General features: G+C 40.0%; 1 protein-coding gene across 1 annotated transcript; it reads left to right on the top strand.

Moving 5' to 3' along the window:
- The first annotated feature begins 1,448 nt into the window (after positions 1–1,448).
- Positions 1,449–23,854, top strand: LOC109993402 (uncharacterized). Its single transcript, XM_065956053.1, has 14 exons — positions 1,449–1,621; positions 6,173–6,292; positions 7,741–7,896; positions 8,641–8,779; positions 10,885–11,054; positions 11,481–11,615; positions 12,653–12,838; positions 12,964–13,550; positions 14,043–14,185; positions 15,319–15,540; positions 15,707–15,946; positions 16,483–16,616; positions 18,037–18,357; positions 18,465–23,854. The coding sequence occupies exons 1-14, from the start codon at positions 1,565–1,567 to the stop codon at positions 22,728–22,730; spliced, it is 6,876 nt and encodes a 2,291-aa protein (XP_065812125.1). The 5' UTR covers positions 1,449–1,564; the 3' UTR covers positions 22,731–23,854.
- The last annotated feature ends 6 nt before the right edge of the window (positions 23,855–23,860 follow it).

A 23,860-nucleotide genomic window follows, 5' to 3' on the forward strand; every position in this document is an offset into this window, starting at 1 on the left:
AAAAGAAAGTCAATACCAATTTTTTTTTTTCATGGGCTCTAATCCTCTTCCATAGATAGTAAACAGGTCCAGGGGTCTAAAGGTTTCCATTTGGCTAGAATATATAAAACAGTGAACTTTGATGAATGGTTTTCTCAAAGTCAAGTCAAATTTAATTTTAGACTGCTTTGAATGGGGAAGGGGGGTGGGGGTGGCAGTCAGAAATGTTGGTTGGTCACCAACGATTGAAGTTAATCTAAAGGTAAAGTAAACTAAAGTAATCAATGTATAACGTTTATAATTATGTAGTTTATTTAATTTCTCTTTCTGCCATGTAACATTGTGCACCAGAAGGGAAATAGGACACGAGAAAAAGTGGAGCTGACGCTAACGTTAGCTAACTCCAGGTAGCTCGTTAGCTAATGCTAGCTACTGATGCTAACACCAACACACAACAAGCTAAACCACTTGGTTATAGTAGCTACCAAACAACCAAACTGGATGCAACTATGATATAAAATATAAATCAACAGTATATAAAATTCCAATCTCCCAGACCGACTGAGTCTACCGCTCAACAAGCTATGCCAACACGGCTACAAGTAGGCTGTGTACAGTTAAGTGACAGTCAACTGATAAGAAAACTGACAACCTCTCTTGCTGGTCTCCATATTGTATTTGGCCAAACCAACCAATCAGGTATTGCCTTCCAAACACTAATTAAATTTTTTATATTTTTCACATTATGTTCAAAATATACACAGGAGAGCTGTTCAAATTCAAAGGAAACCACACTATTAAGTACAATAAAAAATAAAATGAATGTGTGTCCACATGACAGCAGTAATGTACAATGTAGCTTGTCTTACAATAAATTATTATATAAAATCACTTGTATTCTCTCCTGTTGTTGTTTTGTGCTGCCAGTGTTTAGGTAAGCCTATAAGTGCATGTACTTGTCTCTGTGTTATGTTATAATGCTTAAACCACCTCCAGGGTCAGCGGGGTCGCACGCAGACAAGTCTGGGAACCTTTTCTGTAAATGACAAAGACACTTGATTAAAAACATGAGTAACTCATGTTGTAACATCTTCTGTCAGAGACCTTTGTTTTCATTTGAATGGACATATTGATCAAATGTTTGTTTTCAGGAGAAAAAAAGGAGTCGTCTGAAGGAATTTAAAGTTTAAAATATATTTTTTAGGGTGTGCTTTTACTGTCTCTCCCTGTCAGCCTGATCAAGTGTTCAACCCTGAGGCCTTGCTGTTACCTTAAGAAGTATAAGGCAGCGAGAAGACACACCTTTGAGAAACATTCTGCATGTGACAGCTGAAGTTATGAGTGCATAGAGTGCATGAAGTGGAGGGAGGGAGGGAGGGTGGGTGGGAGGAGGGGTCTGCACATACAGGTGGGTTTGAACTGTACATGCAAGGGGAGGGAGGATGAAGCTGACATAGGTGTGTCTCTAACTGAAACTCTTTAAGGCTTTTCTTTTCCCCTGTTCAGACCACTTGAGTATTTAGTGGGTTTTCATGCACACACTCAGACTGGACAGGTTGGTGTATGCTGTGGCTCTCCTGCACTCATGGCTCGGCCCTCCCTCGCAGAAGTGGGCCTTCTGCTCCTGCTCATGCTGGCCTTGGTGAGTATTCACCCTGAAGGGACTCATACTCTTTACATTGACAGATATACTATAGTTCATGAGCTAACCTGTTTCTACAGGAGAGGGATTCATTCTGCAACACGCCTCGATAACACAAAATCAAAGATAATTACTCACATTTACGAAGCTCATTTGTTTGATACATGGCTGCTCAAATGTAATTGTTTGTCAGAGCCTGAAGCAGAGTTGTAAATCATGAATCGTCATATATAGCACCCTGTTACAGCACAAGCTACTGCATAAAATAACATATGCATACAAAGAATGCATGAATGCAATGATAAACAATGAACAGTTTGTGCGTTTGGCTGTAATGACTAACTTTCTATGCTGCAGAGTGTGCAGCAGTCATATGCACTACATCATGCTGGTTTTAGAGAGTCTCTGCTGACACACACATTGTCATGTAGGTGCTATTACTCAGACATGCATGCTGTAACAGTTGAAAAAAGGTTGTCTGCATGTCCGTCTATTTCCTCAGTTTGCAGTCTAAACATGTACAAGTATGTAATGTTTAGAAAATAAATCAAAAATCCTATTTTCAGTGTGCTACAGATTTTTAGGTTTATTTTTCATGCTATGTTCCTGTACCTGTGCGCCTATGAGAACGTACAGGCTGTGTACAGGGAACCCTGTTGGCCGTTTAGATTAGATTTGTGGAGCTTGCGGAAAAGAGTGTACCCTCTCTTTTATTTCAGACTGAATAAATATGCAAGTCCAGACAGGTCGGATTTATATAAGTGGCTGAAAAGTGTGCATGATGGATAGATGGATAGATAGCGGCGAGTTATCAACGCTATTAAAGCAACAGAAGAATAAAGACACAGGCTCAAATAAATAAATAGTGATTTATTTATTTCAAACATGTTATAATAATAGCTGTAGTTAAAAAAATGTAGAAAACAAAAAGAATAAACAACATAAGAAAGAAAAGTCAAAGTCCTTCATTCGCTCTTAAATGCCCAAAAAGGAAGAAGAAGAATTTTAAACTGATTTCATCCCTCTTTCCTGGATTTAAGTGTTATTAATTAGACAATAATGTATAATATAATATAATGACTTATATATCATTATTTAATTACACACATATATATATATATATAATGAATGTTCTCATCACCAGAATATAAATATTTACAGTAAACCATCTCCATTAGCATTTATAACAAACCCACAGACTAAACTGAATAATTACAGACAAACATCAGTGGTAGTAATTACCCTTCCTCATCCCTGAACCTCAAATACTGAACAATACTTCCAACACAAAAGCAAAACAGGTTACAATTTGAAATAAACAAAAAAAGATTTAGTTGAACGTAAATTCCAAAATGTGAGAAATTAAGATTGAATTTTAAAGACATTGATCACAGGCTGAACGTTTTTGTAGCTGCAGAAAGCGACATGTGGAGATATATTACCCTGAGAATATGAAACATGCAGGAAATTACAAACAGCTGTTTTACCTCTGCTGGTGCAGTTTGATTGAGAAACAGATTGTGATGCAGAAATCATGTCAATCAGTATTCTGACATTTTAAAATCAGACTTAGATGAAAATCTTTGCTGTCTAACTTGTGAACTGATAGTTACGGAAGAGGATTATGGCCACTGAAAAACTTTTTTTTTTGGTTCTGACTTTAATCTCAGAATTCTAATTTTTTTCTAAAAATTCGGACTTTTTTTTTGGAGCCAGAATTCTGAGAGAAAAGTCAGAATCCTAAAAAAAAAGTCAATACCAAAATTGTTTTTCTCATTGGCTCTAATCCTCTTCCGTAGATAGTAAACAGGTCCAGGGGTCTAAAGGTTTCCACTCGGTAGAATATATAAAACAGTGAACTTTGATGAAAGTCAAGTAAAATGACCTGTACATCATAGAGGCTGGTGACGTTGTTGTTTGGTGTATGACTGCATAATTAACAACCCCCCACCCATTTAGATTTTAGTTTCTGTCCTTATGACTTATTCAAGTCTCTCATTAAACTATTCAGGGGGAAACACTGTTCTATAAGCCGGCCAGTACAGAGTCTCTGTAAGCGGCCTCTCATGACTTTACAGTAAGCTTTAATTGTTTATCTGCTGCCTCCATCTCCCTCTGATTATCTGACTCAGCAGTTCCCAAACTTTGCCACGCCTAGGATCCCCATAAAGCAACAAGCTACTAGTGAGGACCCCTATATAGCAAATATTAAAAATTAAATAAACAGATTCTTAAAATACTTCCTTATTTAATTAAGAGTGAAAAATCTAATTTTTCATTCATTTCATCCAACAGTCTTTAGTAAATTCTGGCCGACAATAATGAACTGTCAAAGTAACAGTCACACAGTTTGTCTTAAAGATTTAAAGATTGTCGTTTGTTATTTTACAATGTTGAGAGACTGTCAATTCAAAGGACAGACGTTTGGATATTCAGCGATCAATAACAAAATGGTATGAATATTATTAAGTTAATTTTATTCCAGTTTCCTCCCACTTCCCTCCAAGTTTCCATGACCCGCCTAGAAGCCCAGGGCGGGTTTTTTTTTTCTTTTTGAGATTTTTGTGCTTTTTAATTGAGAGACAAGACAGTGGATGGAGTCGGAAATCAGGGAGAGAGACAGTGGGGAATGACATGCAGGAAAGGAGCCACAGGCTGGATTCAAACCCGGGCCGCCCGCTTGGAAGACTACAGCCTCCAACCACTGCACGCCACCAGTGCCCCAACTGCCACTTCTTTTTTTATGGGGAAAATAAAACCCACATCAAATTCCAAACTCTGAACACCACACCTTTGGAGTGTTAAGTGATGGAGCTAACTGGACATTTACTGCCTGGCTGGAGACATTGTGCATGGCAGTTTTCCACTGATTGCACCATTTTACTGCCGTCAAATTACTCGTGTTGAACATGACAGCAGCAGCAGCTTCAACAAACAACTACCACACCTACCGACACGATAACCACGCGTGCGTGCCAAACACATGCACGACAAAGAACACTGTCACCACACACCCAAAAATCACTTCACAATTATGATAAGCTTGGGCTCAGCTCCCAGTGTTAAAATCACAGATGCATTACCATCTTATCAAATGCTGGCAGAGGAGCCTTGTTTTATCATCACAGGTGCTGAATGCCAAACATTATTCTTGGTATGCTTCCTGTTGGTGATGAGGACCACACCTCAGACTTAACCTTACAGAGCAAACCCATTTCTCTATAAGTTTATATGATATTACACTTTATTTAAAGCAACAATATGTTAATTTTCCACATTAAAATAGTCCTTTCAAAGTCGATTTAGAGGTACAAAAACTTTCAACAGGGGGATATGACGTCTATCCCATGTCCCACAGATCGCCCCGGTCACCATTGGCAGCAGGCCATGGTTATCTCGTGAGACGTGCTTATGGCTGAGGCTAAGAGACAGAAGAGGCCAATGACGGCCACAATGGATGAAGCTAAGAAGAGAAAAAGAGAGAGTGACGGAGCGAGAAGCAGAGTGTACATCCCTGCAGATTTTTTTCAGAACAGATTGTGACATAGCGTTATGTACATCAGGCTGTAGATTCTGGCAGAGTCATATTTGCATAAAATCCAATAAAATATTACTGATCCTTGTCAGTCAACGTGAGTCTTCTTCGGTTTCTAACATCACCCTCTGCTTGTTAACAAATGCACATTGTTTTATGACAGTGCAGTTGCATTCAGAAACCTTTGGTGGGCGCCAAAGCACACAAAACCACACTCCTCCATAATGTTGCCTTCATCCATCTTTCACCCCTCAACGCTGACATAATAAAACTACTTATAGTGTGATATTAACTAATTATATTGGAATGATGCGATTTAAAAAATTATACAGTCATACAAAAGTTATACAAGAAGTGACAGAACACATTTATAGGTATGATCATAGAAGGATAGGCTGTTTAAGCCCCCCCAAAAAACACACACACGGCCGTTCTGAACGCTGTAGATGCCAGGCAAACGGCAAACCAACAGGTGTTGCAGTGAGGGAAGATTGTACCCGACTTAAAAAGCCTCTGCATGTATCTGAAAAGCTCCACGAGCAGAAACATGCTCAAACTAGGATCAATATTGGAAAGGCTTTTGAAAAACAGAGAGAGGTTAGAAGTCAGAAAGGTTTACAGACCGATGCAGAGCTGGCTAAACACTGAAGCTTCAGTGACCACGACATGGCAACCTGCCCGCACATCGAGGGGGGGGAGGGGGGACAGCTCTCTCAAATGTCTTGAATTTGGACTGCAGTACCCATTTTAAACACCAGGGGTCAGAGTTGCATATTGCTCCTTTAAACTCCACTCCAATTGTTCATTCATATGTCATAATCTGTATTTCTTCTAAAGTTAATCAAAAAGCTCATTTGTTTTCCTTTATTTCCAGAAGCTTTGTATCAGTTTGAAAAATGTTGTCCAAAGAAAAACTGGCAAATGCCTCTAAAATACACAGAGATTACATACCCTGCATGGTCCAGCAAACTGTGCAGCTCACTCAAGTTTAAATGTAATCTGCTTCTTTGTTTCAGATGTTCAGCGCTGAAGCCAGACAGAGGAAGTATCTAAGAAGGCAGAAGAGAGAGTGGATCATGCCTCCGGCCAAGCTGAGGGAGAACACTGACTACATGAACAGGGAGTTCATTGCCAAGGTCATTTGGTTTCTGCTTATGATATTTCCCACAATTTGCATAAAGCAGAGGTGTCTTGATGTGTTTGAAATAATGGCAAAGTGCTCGGATGGATGAGCTTTCAAGTTAAAACAAACACTGAACAACGACCTCGTTTCTGTCACATCACTGTCTGCTCTGCCACCATCCCTGCCGTGAAAACCTGTATCCACATGTTTATAGAGACTGGCTCAGCCTTTTCAAAAGCTGCACCGTGAAACTATGGGGGACGTAGCCCTGGGCCAAAAGTTGATTTACACTCCAAGAGGAGTGTTGCTTTACCTATAGAGAACAAAATACTGGTTACAACCAGCTCATGTTTTTTTTCTTCTTTACCTGCTGGAATAATAAGTGAGGACAGAACACAGAGTACCGTAAATATTCTTTAAACCATTTTTTTTGGACAAGCTCAATTTTGAGTTTTTTTTTAAGACCTCTAGCACCTTATTTATCTTTACAGGACATCTGCAGCTAGATGTGTCTCAAAGTCATTTAACATCCTGATGAGATCACCGAATGACACCAGCTCATTAATTTGTGATCTTTTTGCTTTTAGTAATTCCTTAAAGGGAGCATAAAGGGATCCTAGTCCAGGGGTCAAAAATATCTCGGGTGATGTAGCTGTGTCTGCTCGGAGGTTGTCAAAATTAGATTTGAACACAATCATATACTAATAACTGGATTAATTAGTGAAAGAACTGTTGATAAAACTCTAAAATATGTGTCAGCCACACTTGTAATTCAGGTTCTAGTGAAAACCTTAGGTCACATATTGTCCTCTTCGTCAACCAGTCCAAATAAGTCTCAGAGCTCCCCAAAACATGTGTGTGAAGTTTCTCGTTCTAAATCCACTCTGATCCTGTATTTGATCATGTCTATAAACTCCTCTATTTCAGCCCTGCTCAGAACAGACTGTTTCTGTGTCTGTAGCTTTAAATGTAAATGAGCTGTGTCTGATCACGTCCCTCTCTGGAAGGGCTCGGGTGGCTCTGGTTTTTTCGTTCCATGCCCAATTGTTTGTTTTTTTTGCATAATATATGACCTTTATATTTGAGTTTTTTTTGACAGCAGTGTGTCACTGTGTTTGTGGGGGGCATGTGAGGGCTCGGCTTTTTCTAGATAGTAAGGGGGGCTTAAGGAAAAAGGTTGTGAACAATTGGTCTAGTTAATGACATTTTTGAATCAATAATTTGTGAAGCATTTGGTCTAATAAGACAACTTCCTATCCCTTTGTAAATTACCTTTCAACTCCCTAAAGTCCCAGTTTTTCACTCCAGCCCTTATAGTTGTGGATCAAATTATGCCTTTTACCGGTAATCATAATGTATTATTTTGGTATTATTGGTATGTATAAAGAAAAATACAATATTGTTGGTTTGGTAGATGGTTTTAACAGACCCTTTACGTCGCTTTCTGTGTTTTGTTGTCAGATTCGTTCTGATAAAAGCCTAACCGACCCGGTGGAGTATTACCTCTCTGGAAAAGGAGCTGACAGGCCACCCTTCAACCTCTTTGTGGTGGATCAAAAAACTGGCTTTGTAAAAATCACTGGGGTTCTGGACCGGGAGAAATGCCCATCCTACCATGTAAGTCTTTCTTTAAGTCATTTCAGCTGTAAATGGTATACACTGACATATGGATCAGGCTTTTTTCATTGCTTTATTATTCACTGCCAGGCGTCCCCTCATTATAATTTTTAAACCTTAAAAAGCACAGCTTGTCTCTAAGGTGTGTCTAGGCGTCCATGTCGTTCAGATGGCTCTTTAAGTTTGGTGACAGTAATTTGAAAATGACACACAGCATAATGTGATTAGATCTTTTTATGGTTTAAACATATAACTACAGCAGCTCATGTGATTATATATGTTTCTCTCGGCAAAATGAAGGCTGTAACAAAGATAGAATTGATAAAATCTTTAAATAAAACACCCATTATAGACCTTAGATTATAGCATGCGTGGGGAAAAAAATGCCATAAAAAAGGAAATTAATAAGAAAATAAGAGTGAAGCTGTAAACAAGCATGGAAGGAGCAACCAACATTAAACCTTTAAAGAAAAGAATAAGCCTTCAAGTATATATAAAACAGCCTTAATCCACTTCAGAAATATTGTTGTTAAGTTTTGGATTAAGGTGTTTACTTTGTCAAGAAACATGAATGGATAAATAAAAGTATGGAAAGATGCACATGGAGAAAATAGAAACTCTAGAAAGGGGAAACTGTCGATGCTTTTTAAAAATCTTAAAGTATGCATTTGAGACTTTGTTTCCTTCACATAACAGATCACGAGTGAAATGTCTAACGAGCATCTTTTCATGTCAATGATGCAGCTAACTGGAGTCGCTAAATTCACAAATGGGACCACAGCAGAAGCAGACATCCCTCTGACTGTCATAGTCGTGGACGAGAATGACAACCCGCCTACATTTGAGCTGTATGCTGGCAACGTCTCGGAGTCGAGCAGCAAAGGTAAGGCTTGAAACAAGCGTGATCTTAATCAGCCATGTGACTGTGAGTGATGGATCTGACATGTTGACTCCTCTACCATCAACATTTAGACTCTTTTTATTCTCCTGCTTTGGTTCAAGGCTCGCTTGAGAAATGTAAACTGCAAACATTCCCAAGAACTAGTCACAGTTTGGCAAACTGTGGTTGACAGTTGGTGTGTTGTTTGTTTATGCGAGGCACTGTCAGTCAGACGATATCACATCCCCAGTTGAGATGATGAAAATCATTTCACAAAATCAATATAAAAGACTTTATAATTTCACAAAATCTGATTTTATAAAACTGGAGACTAGAGGCACTGTGATCAGATATTTCAATCTGAAAATAAAACCTCACAATCAAGGTGAGTGGCGATTTACGCATGTGACTATGTTTTTTTAAGAGTCATTTTAATTTTAATTTTAATTTTAAGACAGCTGAAGAGAGACACGTAATGTTGGGAGCAGAGAGTGGGAGCGTGACGTGCAGCAAAGGGTTGAGGTCGGATTCGAACCCACACCCACTGTGATGAGGACTGTAGCCTCCGTACATGGGACGCTGGGTTACCTGGCACCCCATGCATGTGACTCTTGAGTCCATTTTCTCAGACATATTCTTACTATTTGCTGTGTTTCCAAAATATCTAGACGCCAACATCTTTAAGGCTGTCTGTGTGTTGTTTCTATAAGAACACACACACACACACACACACACACACACACACACACACACACACACACACACACACACACACACACACACACACACACACACACATAGCAGACAACTAAGGCAGGATGAAGCATGCACTCGTAAAGGGATGGGCCATATGTGAGCATGTTTAAGGGCGTCTTAAATTTCCTGAAAAAAGAAACAACCGCCGACATTTAAAAAGAGAGAGTTTAATCTCCACCTCCCCGTCCCCTCTTTACTTAATGCACTATGTCAGGAGGACCCACCTCAAAAACTGCAACACAATGTTCTTTTTACTTTGTCTTTAAAAAATGAGAAACAAGTTGTTAGTTATTTATAAATGAATATGTAATCTTATAGAGAAACACTAATGACCTTTTGAACAGTTTTGGTATCTAATTTCAATATTGTTAAAAAATACATTTTAAGTTTTTTAAACTTTATTTAAAGCAGCCGTGAGGACATTTCATTTTCTGTACGATTATTTTGGCCCCTTCTGCTAAAGCTTTACATCTCATCTTTTAACATAACCTCTAGGGATGCACAGATGCATCGGCTGATATCGGCCCTCTTGACAGACATCAACAAATAATGTGACATGAAATAAAACATTTTTTTATGCCAAATCAATTCAATGCTGACGTCAAACATGAGAGAAAATGTTGTCTTTGCGGGAGGCTTACACCAGAGGAAGTCATGAAACAAACATCTGTATCAGAATCAGCTAAATTGTTATTTCAAGCATCAGTATGGGTTCTCACTTTCTCTCAATCGGTGCATCTCCAGTAACCAGTAAAATGTCCTCCTACTTCATTAATCCTTCTACATGTGTATCTTTGGTGGGAACATTTGTATTACTGTCTCTCTGGTTGTAAATGATCCTGTAGCTGATTGTCTGGTTTGCTTTTGTAGGTCAGGTGAGGCATTAACTCGATAGCTGTGCTTTTTTAACATTCATCATTCACTTTAATCTCCTAACTATTAAAAACCATTTTGCCTGGGGCACTGGTGGCGCAGTGGTTATTGTGCATGCGCCATGTATGGAGGCTAGTACTCCAAGCAGGCAGCCAGGGACCAAATCCCACCTATGGCTTCTTTCCCGCATGTCATTCCCATGTCTTCCTGATTTCCAACTCTATCCACTGTCATAAATCCAAAATAAATCTAGAAAAAAACGTTTTGCCTGACCGGTTTATAAGCGTCTAAACACAAAAGTCTAAACACAAAGTCTTAAAACCCAATGAGATGTAAATATCCCCTGACAGATAATCATATATGTTATGATTGTTGTCGGTCTCATTGGATCTGGATTTGCTGCCATGTATGAACAGGTCCTCTGAAAACTGACTGGATGGAGTCCATTGAATTGTCTTCCTTTTTGTGATCCTCTGCAGGAACCTTCATTATGCAGATCTCAGCCAAAGATAAGGACCAAGCTGGGACAATCAATTCAAATATCTCTTACAGCATCGTCAGTCAGGAGCCAGCTGGCACGGGACACATGTTCTATATCGACAAATATTCAGGAAAACTGTATGTCAAAGAGCCCACACTGGACAGAGAGGTGAGGCTGCTGCTCACCTTCATACTGCAGGCAGTCGTTGTGCATATTATTTTATGAGCTTCATGGATCATTGTGAATACTAGCTGATTTCTCTTGTTCTCATTCATCTTTTGAATCCAACCTCCAAACTCTAAAAGAGTCAAAACGTTCAAGTTCTTTTCCCCATCTGGTTGACATCCAGTTACCATCTTATTACACTTTTAACTTGTTTGAACTGTGGCGTGAGGAGAAAACTTAAGCGGAACACAATGATCTCTGAAATTAAAGGTGGAAACCTTTAACCAGCTGCTAATTTTGCCCTGAGCTACTTTCTCACCCAATAAAGAGAACACTGTGAACTTGTGTAAACTTGATTGACATTTAACTGTGTTAGGGTTTTTCTCAACACTTCTTGGTTTGTTGTTTTTTTGTTTTTCCCACTGGCAGGATGTAGACTTCTACAAACTAGTTATTAAAGGGACTGATATGGCAGGGGCCAAAAATGGACTAACAGGGACAGGAAATGTGGAGGTCAAGGTCATGGACATCAATGACAACATCCCCACTCTGGAGAAAACTGAGGTGACACACACACTGTTTTCATATTTTGCTTGCATTTTCCCCCCATTTTCTCTTTTTAGCTTCTGGGTGAGCATTGGTGGCTGTGGCTCAGTGGTAGAGTCCAAATCTCTTAACCGGAGGGTCAGGGGCTCGATCCCCAACTCCTGCAGCTATGTCTGATGTGTCCTTGGGCAAGACACTAAACCCTAAATTGCTCCCGCTGCTTTGTCGGCAGTGAATAAATGTGCATGAATGGGATTATTCATTTCTGATGATCATCCGTGTGTGAATGTGTAGGTATGACCTCCGGTGAAAAAGCGCTTTCAGTAGTCAGAAGACTAGAAAGGGGTTATACAAGCTCAAGTTACCATTTAAATAAAGACAGGGTGTCCGTTTAGATCCCTTCCAAAGGTTCAACTATAACAGTGTCAGTCAGGTGTGAGTGAGGTAACATGGACAACAACATTCCAGGCGTTTATAAGCAAAGGTGAACCCGGCCTGCCCACAGTGAGTGGATAGGGGGTTCGGTGTCTAGCTCAAGGGCACTTCGGAAGTGCTCAGGAAGTGATGTGGCACCTCTCAAGCTACCAGACCAATTTCCAGATTTGGTCTGCACCCTCCAGTTCCCAACCCAAGTTGTTTCTTAAGTTGAGAGATGCAAAGCTTCTTAGCATGTCTTCATTCTGTAATGCTAAGCTGTGTCTTCTTTGGTCAAAAGTCGGTGGCTGTGCCCTGACTGCATTTTGCCCAAATGATAAGCAAATCAAGGGGGCGGGCCATTACACCTGTCACTCATTTCCACTAAAGAAGTTAATGGAAGGGGATGCTACAGTCCATGGGATGTAATAAAATAAAGTAAAATTGTATTATAACTATTAGGATCAGTTGGTACTCCATAGGTTCCACTGAAACTGAAAACAATCTGTTGTAAGGTACTTTAAGAATAATAAGCGCCAGTGACATCACAGGACTAACAAGTAGATGATTTCCTCCAGAGGTATGGCTTGAGTGGTCTTTGTTAGACAAATGAAAGGTATCGACTCCTTTTCTGTCTGCAGTATGCTGGCTCAGTGGATGAAAATGTTGCCGATGTAATTGTGATGAAGATCAAAGCTCTGGACGACGACCTTCATCACACGGACAACTGGCTCACTGTCTTTAAAATTGCCAAAGGAAATGAGGATAATATCTTCTCCATTGAGACGGACAAAGAAACCAATGAGGGCATCCTGAAGCTTATCAAGGTATACAAACAATTCTGATGGGATTATCATTTTTATTTTATTTTATTTAATGACTGTAACTATTGTCGGAGGAGTCCTTAACATTTGTTTTCTGTTTGCTCTTCTCGCAATTATATTTTCAAAAGCCGTTGGATTTTGAAGAAGTCCAGAATCTTGAGCTTGGCCTGGAAATTCTGAACGTTGCTCCTTTTGTGAAAGGCAAAGCTCTACTGATGGACGTGGAAGTTCAGGTCGGAGAGGGTGGCGGGGCTGGTGCTGGTGCTGGTGCTGGTGCTGGTGCTGGTGCTGGAGCTGGAGCTGGAGCTGGAGCTGGAGTTGGTGTAGGAGTTGGTGTCGATGCAGGGGCTGATGGGGGAGCAGATTTGGGGCTGGATGTAGGGGTAGATGTAGGGGTAGATGCAGGGGCAGATGTAGGGGTGGATGTAGGGGTAGATGTAGGGGTGGATGCAGGACTTAAGCCTGGAGTGGGTGTTGGACTTAAACCAGGTGTAAAACCAGGTCCAGGGAAAAAGCCAAAGCCAAAGCCAGACGCACCTGCAAAAAGCTATCCCATTAAGATAGCAGTGAACAATGTGCCAGAGGGTCCGGCTTTTATACCTGACACCAAGAAAGTTCCTGTATCAGAAGATCCAAAGGATGCTCCTGAGGATGGTGTCCTCACAGTGTTCGCGGCTGTCGATCCCGACACGGGAAAAACTGCAGAGGACGTCAGGTTGGTCCAGCTCCAGTTAACATTTCTTCCCAAACAAAATACTGCATAAATTAAAATGTTACCTTGTGAGGATAATAAAAACATGTTAACCCAATAATCGGTGCTATAAAATATGTAGCTTAATCAAGAAAATTAATAGCTTAAACACAGAGAACTGCTACATCATTCTCATTCACTATAGGGCAGTTGGTAGGGCAATCCATCTCTCAACTCGACCACACCCCCAATAGTTAAAATAATTAACAACATGTTTATTTCTGAAAATGGGCATTTTAATATGGACATGAAGGAGATTCCCTGGCTTTTGCTACCAGCCTCAAGTGGACACATTCAAGGGACTGCAGTTTTTTTCACTTCTGCATTGGCATCAATTTCAGTGTCCACTTGGTTTAGAGCCAGCCAAACTGTTTACCAAAATTGTTCAAGGATTACTTGTTGTGTCTTACCATCATGTTCTTTTGGTTCTTGTCTTACATACTTGTTGTGCAACAGTTATGCCAAAGCCTATGATCCAGATAACTGGTTTACCATTGATGAAGAAACCGCTGAGATTAAACTCATCAAGGCACCAGACCGAGAGTCACCCTTCTTGGTTAATGGTACCTACATTGCCAAGATTCTGGCCATAACAAAAGGTGAGATAATTTATCCTTTATTAAACTGCAGGTTGAATGTAAACAAAAAGGTTTCATTTATTTTACCTTTGACAAATATGGGGAGGGAGTTTTTTAATCAATGAAAAGCTTTAATCTGCACATGATTTATCACCTTGATGTTTATGAGACACATGAGCAGTTCATAAGCATATTTGCCAGAGGCCATTTACAAAATGAAGTACGTTGATCTCTGACTGAACCTGCCAAACCACTTTGGGTCTCAAGGTGTGTCATATACGTATACGATCAGAAGAAGCCTGTGGGTAACATAATATACATCGTCTGCATGTTTTAACAGTCCTCCCTGTAGTTTATGAGTTTGAAACACTCAACCAGAAAAACACAGTGTAAGTTGAGGAAGTTAAAGCTAAAGTTGTGAAACATATTTGCTTGTGAAGAATACTCAATAGTTCATTTGGAGTGGCTAATATTCAAACTTATTTTTCATGTAGTAAAAAGACATCGTAGGACACAGGTCTTCATAAATGACTAGTTCTCCTCATTACAAAGTGGATTGTGATGTACCTTACAACTTGTGTGCTGCTTGACTTAGGGCGAACTCACACTGGGCTATCTGTACCGTGTCTAAGCACGCTTCAACCCCACAGTCCAGTTAGTTTGACTAGTGTGAGTGCGCCAATCTGTGCTCAAGCATGGTATACTTCCTTGGCCCTGGCACATTTTGAATAGGTGTGCTTCGGCACAGTACAGTTCATGCAAGAACACAAGCACGGGAACACAACGTGGACAACCATCATTATGAGTGTTCTGGCTGTATCTGACTAAAATGACTGAAAATAAGCCACAAAGTCATAAAAGTAGCTGTCATGTTCTCTGTGCTGTTCTCTGATGTACGCACTCGACCGTGCATCCCTTTTTTTTTTCCTCAAGTCCGTCTGTCTTGTTAACTCAGCACGCTTCATATTTATGTAAAATAAAACATGCATGTGATGTATTACAACGTTATGTACAAGAGGTAACTGTGCTTAGGTCTGGTTAGTCCTGGAGCAGTGTGAGTGCAGGCCAGAAGGGTAATGGGAAGGGGTGACAATCGATACCGGACAACTTTGCCTAGTGTGAGTGCGCCCTGACTGAGTTATTATTTCCTTCAGACATGCCAGCGAAGACAGCCACAGGAACAATAGCCATTGAAGTCACTGACTCCAACGACCACTGTCCCACCCTGACCACCACCTACAACCATCTGTGCACTGATGTAAAAACTGTTTATGTAACTGGCTTTGATGAAGATGTCAGCCCCAATGGTGCTCCATTCACATTCAGAATCATAACTGAGGGGACGAATGGCAAGTGGGAAGTAGAAGTCATCAATGGTGAGTCAAACGTTTTTTGTAGGGTGCTTATACAAAAACCGACTTTCTTTTGTGGCGACATAACTGATCTGACTTACTAATACTTGTAATATTCACGGTGACAGTAATTGCATTCATCTTTGTGCAGTAGGGGTTTAAACAGTCCTTTCTTTTCTATTTTTTCTAGACACAACTGCTGCTCTTCACACAAGTGAGGCGCTTTGGCCTGGACAATATGCGCTGCAGGTGGAGGTGTTGGATGCTCAGGGCCTGTCCTGCCCAGAACACGAGGTTTTTACAGTGGATGTTTGTACCTGTGGGGAGACAAAGCACTGTGCTCCAAAGTCAGCTCGACAAGCAAGTACTAGATCTGAGCTCTCTGCCCCAGCCATTGGACTGCTGCTAATGGCCCTGTGCTTACTGCTGTGTGAGTTAAGCTTTTTTAAGTACATTAGTAAACTTTTTTTTCACATCATAAAAACAACATGTTTGAATTGCTTGATTCCGGAGTTATAAAGCTGCTGGCTTACTTAAAGTTGTTCAAGATCAACATAATATCCAGCTACCCTGACAAGCATGCACAGATATTTAATTGAATAGCTGACATCAAGTTGTTGCTGCATTAATTTGCGTAATAAATATTAATCATGTTTTTTAAGTCAATACAGCAGCATTATTTAGATCTGTCCTGAAAAATTGTTGTTCTATACTTTTGTAAGCCAGTTAAGACCCTAACAAATTAAGGTGAAAGAAAAGCTGTGGCTGTATTAACTTCTTGTCAAAAGTAGCAGTTCAACAATTAGTATAGCATTTAGTCAAAACATTCTGTTCAGTTCATACAGTTCTGACACCCTTCTGACTATACATTTATTTAACATTGAAAGGCTCTCAAAGGTTCATTTTGCAACCCAACTCTGAGGGTTATAAACCTGCTTTACGCTGATGTTGTGCTTCTCTCTGCAGTCATACCTCTTCTTCTGCTGTTCTGTCAGTGTGGAGGAGCGGACACTGTTTTCCCTGACCAATTTAGTGATCTGCCATTTGACGTCAAAGAACATCTCATATCCTACCACACCGAAGGCAAAGGCGAGGATAAGGTTGGTTGACATTTTGAGAAGGATGTCTCACATATCTTATTCTGATTTGCAAATACAACAAATCCAATGGATTCAGACTTCATTCAATATATTCAAAGTTTCATTCCATATATTCAAAGTTTCATTCAATATATTCAAAGTTTCATTCAATATATTCAAAGTTTCATTCACTATATTCAAAGTTTCATTCAATATATTCAAAGTTTCATTCAATATATTCAAAGTTTCATTCCATATATTCAAAGTTTCATTCAATATAGTCAAAGTTTCATTCAATATATTCAAAGTTTCATTTAATATATTCAGACTTCGTTCAACATATTCAGACTTCGTTCAATATATTCAGACTTCATTCAATATATTCAAAGTTTCATTCCATATATTCAAAGTTTCATTCAATATATTCAAAGTTTCATTCCATATATTTAAAGTTTCATTCAATATATTCAAAGTTTCATTCAATATATTCAAAGTTTCATTCCATATATTCAAAGTTTCATTCAATATATTCAGACTTCATTCAATATATTCAGACTTTGTTCAATATATTCAAAGTTTCATTCAATATAGTCAAAGTTTCATTCCATGTATTCAAAGTTTCATTCAATATATTCAAAGTTTCATTCAATATATTCAAAGTTTCATTCAATATATTAATTTCCTAAACGGCTTGCCATATATATATATATATATATATATATATATATATATATATATATATATATATTTGGGCTTTTTGGGCCTTTTTTTGTGAGATAGGACAGTGAAAATCAGGAATCAGGGAAACAGAGAGTGGGGAATGACATGCAGGAAAGGAGCCACAGGTCAGACTGGAACCTGGGCTGCCCACTTGGAAGACTACAGCTTCCATACATGGGGCACGCACACTAATCAATGCGCCACCGGCGCCCCAATGGTGTGTTGAACTCGGATCTCTGAGTTGGGAATGGCGTCACACCTTGGTTAACCGCATTCCAGTTGCAAGTTGGACTAGCAACATGGACACCTCCTGGAATACCTTTGTTTTGTTAGCTAATACCAGGCGATAACAACACACTGCATGATAGTTTGTGCCACAAATAACATGACAACATGACCACAGTTAGAACTTGCCAGTGCTATAGGTGTGATTGATTTAATTACACAAAAAAGAGAAGTATGTTGCTGATAAACACAATAGTTACAGCTTAAACGTTAATGTTGATACATGTAGCAGCCATGTTGGATTTTAACTTGGGTTACTGAAGGTTCCCTGAGTTTCTAAGTCGGAATTCCGACTTCAGGGGTGCGTTCCTGATGATCAAACGGAACGCACCATTAGTCTAATGTGACTCATATGTTTCCCTGGTTAGTCAAATATATTACATTTTGTGTTGACAATTTAATAAATTATTTTAAATGTATCCTTTTATTTTTTTAGGAAGTGCCACTTCAAAGTGTCCCTGTTTTGATGACCAGCATGGTTTCAGCAGCAGCACCGTCAAACTTCAACGCTGCTCCAAAAATCCCTTCAAAAGTCATAAAAAATCATCAGACAAATGCAAAGTACAGAGAATCTTTGCAGAATTTTCAGGAAACAACCCAAAGTTTGATGCAGGTCGACAATTCTTACAAGTTTTCAAGACAATCATTCAACCAAGGCTACGGCAGCAGCATGCAACCACTTCGTGTCCAACAGCAAACGTCTCTGTATGAGGATATAGCTCTACCAAATGCTTTTCTGAATGACTACTTCTCACAGGTACTACATTTACTTTGTAGTCATTTAATTGTACCAGTCTTAACAAATATTAATATACATTTTTCCAACATATTTTAATACTTTTAATATTTATTTGCCCCACATAGAAAGCCGACTGTGCTGTACAAGTGATGGACAGTCTGCTGGAGTACGATTACGAGGGCTGTGGCTCCACTGCTGGCTCTGTGGGTTGCTGCAGCCTCCTGGAGTCTGACAACAACCTGCAGTTCCTTAATGACCTTGGCCCAAAGTTCAAGACTCTGGCTGAGATCTGTTCCCCTCCTACACCAACACCCAAACTGACAAGAAAAGTAGCAAGAGCTGTCAAGACCACAGTTAAATACGATGAACCAGTTGTTAAGTCCAAAATGGAGACAAAGCAGACAGACATAAAAACAGAGGAAGTCATGTCATCTACCAACATCTCTAAATCATCTGCAAGTAATATAAGCACTGCCTTTCCCCAGTCTAAGGTTACTAACATCAGCCATTCCTCTAACATTATACACTCTGCTACTCTGCCCCGTCCAGCTCAGACAGTAATACTACAGCAGCAGCCACTTTACTACACTACACGCCCTGTAATGCAGCCCATGCACTATGTAGTTCAACCACAGCTACAGAACACTGTTCTGTTGGCAGATGGGACTCAAGGGGCCAATTTTCCAGGCCTGTATGTAGTTGGGGGTCCCCAGAGCCCGTCTTCTGGATTTGTAATCCAAGGCATTGAGAGCCCCAAGACACCTACCAGCCCAGGCAGCCCAGTAAGCCCCCTGTTGCTACCTGTTGGCCCAGGTGTGTCTCAGGGCTCGGTCCCCAGGGATGGCTGGAAAATAATTGGGCCAAAGCCTGATGGTAATTATATACTAGTTCAGGAAAAGAGTAGTCCAGTCGAGCCAGGTAGGGTGGACCCAGGCTCACCTCAGGGTAATTTGCCCAGAGGTGCTATCCTGGTAAAAGAGGCTGCTCCCCCTCAGGGGGTGTTAGGCCCAGCAGCCCAAGGGAGTGTGTTTGGCATTCTGCCAGGACACACTGTTGCTACAAAGGGGGGTGTTGTTTCAAAAAATATAAATTTGGGGCAAACATGGGTTGGGCAGCCAGGACACATGGGATTAGGGCCTGTAACTGTTTTGGGAGTTGGAGTTGGGCAGCCAGGAATGGTAATGGGACACGGGGTGGCAGTGAAGCCAGACATTAGACAGGACAGAATGGGGCCAGCTGGGATCAATCCAGTTGGGATAAAGCAGCAGAGTATGAACCAGTTTCAAGGAATTCCTCCATTGGGACAAAGTGTGTCTTCATCTCAGAAAAGCAACTCGATTAATGTTATAAATACCGTCAGCATTACAGCTGAAACCCCTAAAACTCATTTGCCTTCAATGGAAGAGGTTGTGATGAAAAAATTGCCTGACATTAACCTAGCTCAGAGCATGCATGTTGATAAAGATGAAGAAAATCCATCAGAATATGTGATAAACTATTCCACAGAGCTTGAGATACCAGGCGATACATTGGACCGAACTATGCCTGATGAACTGATTGAAATTAGTGAAGTGCCAGAATCAAACGACCCACAAGAGATTGCAGAGATAGAAGCTGAGGTTCCACAGTCAGAACAGCAAGAAAATCACATTCCCTCTGAAAATGTTTCCAAGGAAGATGTATCCATGGTCATTTCGATTACTTCCACTGAAGCTCCCCTACCTGCATCAGATGTTACTCATTCAATCAATCCAGACAAAGAGAATGAAGAGGGACAAGTGTTTCCTCAGGAAGAGATAGAAACTTCAACTTTGGACGAAAGCAACATTGTAGAAGAAGAACCAGTGAAAGAAGAAGGTAAAGCTCTTCATTTCAGTACCGCTGATGGCGCTGAGGACAGAAGTTCTGAAGTTGGATCAGAACCTCAATCAAATGAAGTCAAAGAGGATCCAGAGGAGGATTCCAGTACAGCTATTCAAGTCGTCTTGGACTCAGAAATCAATCAGGTTGTTGTCACTTCTGCTAGTATCCATGAAGAAGAGAACGTCAAGGAAATTGTTGCTGCCACCAGTGATATACCCAAAGAGGATAGTTCTGAGCTGGAGCAAGTGTCAGAATCTGAAGAGGAAATCAACAAAGTGAGTAATGAATTGTCAGCAAGACTTCAAAATGAGATTATAACAGAGTCTGAGGAGAGGTCCATAAGTGAGCATGAAGGCATGCCAGAACCACAAGAGGATAATAGTGTGAAGAATAAGATAGATGAAGGCAATGCCAGTGCAGATATTGTTGAGGTTGAAGAAATAATTACATTGCAAACTGTTAGCACATTTCTTGCAGATCAAGAAGTTGGAGATCTGAGTAATCTAAAGTTGGCAGCAGTGTCTGAAGAAGTTATTCTAGAAGAACAAGTAGAAAGCATCAATGATTCAGATTTGGAGGAACATCTGCATACAGTGGAAGACAGCAGCTCTGGCAACGAAGAAGATGATAAGCAACCAAATATAACATCTGAGGTAGACATGGAACAAATCAATATAGGTGCAGACAGTTCAAGTAGTGGAGAGACAAAGGAGACAACTGTGGAGAAAGAAGAGTCAGGGCAAAGTTTAAGCAACTCAGATGAAGACATTGAAAGGCAAGACACATTAAGCACAAGTTCTCAAATGGAGGAAAAGTTTATCTCAGATGACAACACAACTGAAGGGGAGGAACAGGATGATGTTGTAGAGGAAATAGCATCTGTAGGACAACAAGATCTAAACCTTTCAGATAACAAAGCTGAAGACACTGTAAAAGAAGATGCAATCCGAATGAGTCCTCAAGTCTATGCATCCTTGATCTCAGATAAAATAAATCTTATAGAGAAAGAGGGGTTATCTGCGTTACCAGACAACCAAGATTACAACATTGAAAACGGAGCTGCCCCAGAGAGCACCTCAGATGAACAACTCGTCGAAGATTGCCGTTTAAATACTGAAGTGAAAGAGGAAGATATTTTGGAGGAATTGACATCTCCTGTACAGCCATCTCTTGGTCAAGAGATTGGTAGAGAAGATGTAGAAAGAGTGAATTCCCAAATGGAGGATCAGCTTGTCTCAGAGGAAGACATAGAAGACAAAGAAAAGGTCAAGGATAGTCTGGAGGAAGATGTGTTAGCTGATCCCCAAATTACTAGCATCTCAGATGGAGATGAAGATGTTTGTGACACTATTTCAGCCGTGACTAATGAGATCATTTCAGATGAAAGTGTTCATGATGGAAACATACAAGCACAAGAGGAACCATCCTTACTGCAGTCGCAGGATGAGCTCATGTCCTCAGAAAACAATGTAGGAGAAAATGAGGAGTATATTGTTTCGTCAACTTTACAGACAAATACAAGTGCTCCAAAGGACCAAGATGTTGAATGTGCAAAATTAGACACTGCAGACACAAGTTCTGACTTAGGGGAAGAAGTCACAAAGCCTTACCAGGAATTGGAAGAGGAATCTCAGTCTTTAGTGACTGAAGGTTTCCCTGAGGAAGATTCTTATTTAGCAAGTCTACATCTGGAGTTGAATCAAGAGGCAGGAACATCGTATGTGGCTGAAATCGTACAAATGGCTTGTGATGTGACTAATCAAGCAAATCAAGGGGTAGGCTCTTCAGAGGAAGACACAACTTTAGATGATCCAGAGGGACAAGAGAATGTCAGTCAAGATTTAGTGATTGGTACTGATTTGGAGGATGCCACATCTCCAGAGGATTTCAGTTCATCCAAGGTGGCCACAGGCCAGGTGTCTATGTCCAGGGAAGATCAAGGGGCCAGTAGTACAATATTCTCATCTGGTCAAGTAGCTGAAGGTGAAACGGCTTATCCTGAAAACCAAGAAACAGACATTATTAAAACGGAACAGACTGAAGGTGGGAATGCTGATTTGGAAAAAGGCAAAGAAGAGGTCATTTATGAATTTGCGGTTGGAGAGGTAGTAGATGAAACATTAGGTCAGGTGTTGCCAACAGATTCAGAGAGTATTGAAGTGGATGAAACCACAGCTATGGCGTTGGAAACAAACTCAGGCTCAGAAGGGAAAGAAGCCACAAGTTTGATGGCAGCAGGTGAGGTAGCTGAGGCTGATTCCCTAGTTGAGAGCGAGAGCATGAACATCACTGTAGAAGCGGCAGGGGTCGTGCCAAATACTTTGGAGGAAACTGAGTTGATGGAAGTTGTGTCAAAAGTAGCTGATAACGTGCTTGGTGCTGAAGCAGCTAGTGGTCAAGTGAGTCCTGTACAGCCTCAGGAAGTCATCAGCCAAACTACTAAGAAGAAATCCAAAAAGAGCAAAAAGGAGTCCAGCAAGAGTCTTCAAAGTCCCAAAAGCTCGTCTGGAAAGTGTAAGCAGCAGTGATTACTCTAGATTTAAAGCTAACCAAACAACTATACAGTTACTCACGGTGTATAATTTGAAGGTGGTAAGCCCGGGTTCTGCAGCAGTGTTGTGAAATGTTGATGTTTAATGAGATCACACTTTGGCAAAATGGCTAGGAAAGCTGTCCAATTATGCATGTAAAGACATTTTGAAGTTTTATTTAGACCATCATCAAGTACACCGTTTACCAAAAAAGGAAGTCCTCAATGTGTTCTTTATATTATTGACTGGTCAATACATATTATCTATAACGCTATTCCTGTTTGGGGTCAGCAGTAATTAGGAGGGTAAACTCTTAGTTTAAAGGCCAATTAGATATAGACTATGGTCATGTAGAAAAAGGTCCTAATAAGAGCTTGATAATGACTAACAAGCAGCCAGTATGCTACTAATTAGCATGCTAATAAACAAAAAAAAAGATACTTTTTGATCAGTAACTTATTTCAACTCATACACAGACTGCATGTATTAGTTCTGCTTTCAAAAAGTTTACTGGTTCTGTCTTACATTTTGGAATATTGGGATCAAATGTCATAAATCATTGAAGAGATCAAGTTTTTACAATTGAATAAAAAGTGTGTGTGATTGAAATAGAAACAACACCTGTTCTACAACAATGATTTAAATATAGCATGTTGAATTTTGGTGTTGGGTCAGCTCCTTCTGTCTTGCTCATTTATCCATGTAACAGAGTGTGTGTATTTTGATTTATGAAGACATGTTTCTTCTCAAGTTTTTTTTCCTACTGAATTATATAAATCAGCACTTGACAGAACATGTTTAATTAGTTTATAGATGAGCTCGAGGACCTGTTCTCGATTTATGAATATGCATGTCTGTTCCTGAATGTCGGATTGAAATCATTACCATTACTGAAAAAAAAAACAGTATAAAGGACACAACTCCTTTTATATGAAGCTGAAATGTTGTATTCAGAGTGTTGTGTACAGTGAGCATGCTCTTTGTATTTTTACATGTTAATGAAGATGTAGTTTTCTTTCTATTCTTTATTTTCTGGATTTCTGCACTTTTTTTTTATTTTTATGAATATACCAGGACCAGCCAGTCTATGAGCTGAATAAAGTTTTTACCATTCAAACAGAGCCACT

The sequence above is a fragment of the Labrus bergylta genome, chromosome 6, assembly GCF_963930695.1.
Source record: "Labrus bergylta chromosome 6, fLabBer1.1, whole genome shotgun sequence".
NCBI classification, from domain to species: domain Eukaryota; kingdom Metazoa; phylum Chordata; class Actinopteri; order Labriformes; family Labridae; genus Labrus; species Labrus bergylta.

Coding starts and splice junctions, on each gene's coding strand:
- LOC109993402 (XM_065956053.1), top strand. CDS start 1,565: ATGGCTCGGCCCTCCCTCGCAGAAGTGGGCCTTCTGCTCCTGCTCATG. Junction 1,622..6,172: donor TCCTGCTCATGCTGGCCTTG/GTGAGTATTCAC, acceptor TCTTTGTTTCAG/ATGTTCAGCGCTGAAGCCAG. Junction 15,541..15,706: donor GGAAGTAGAAGTCATCAATG/GTGAGTCAAACG, acceptor TATTTTTTCTAG/ACACAACTGCTGCTCTTCAC.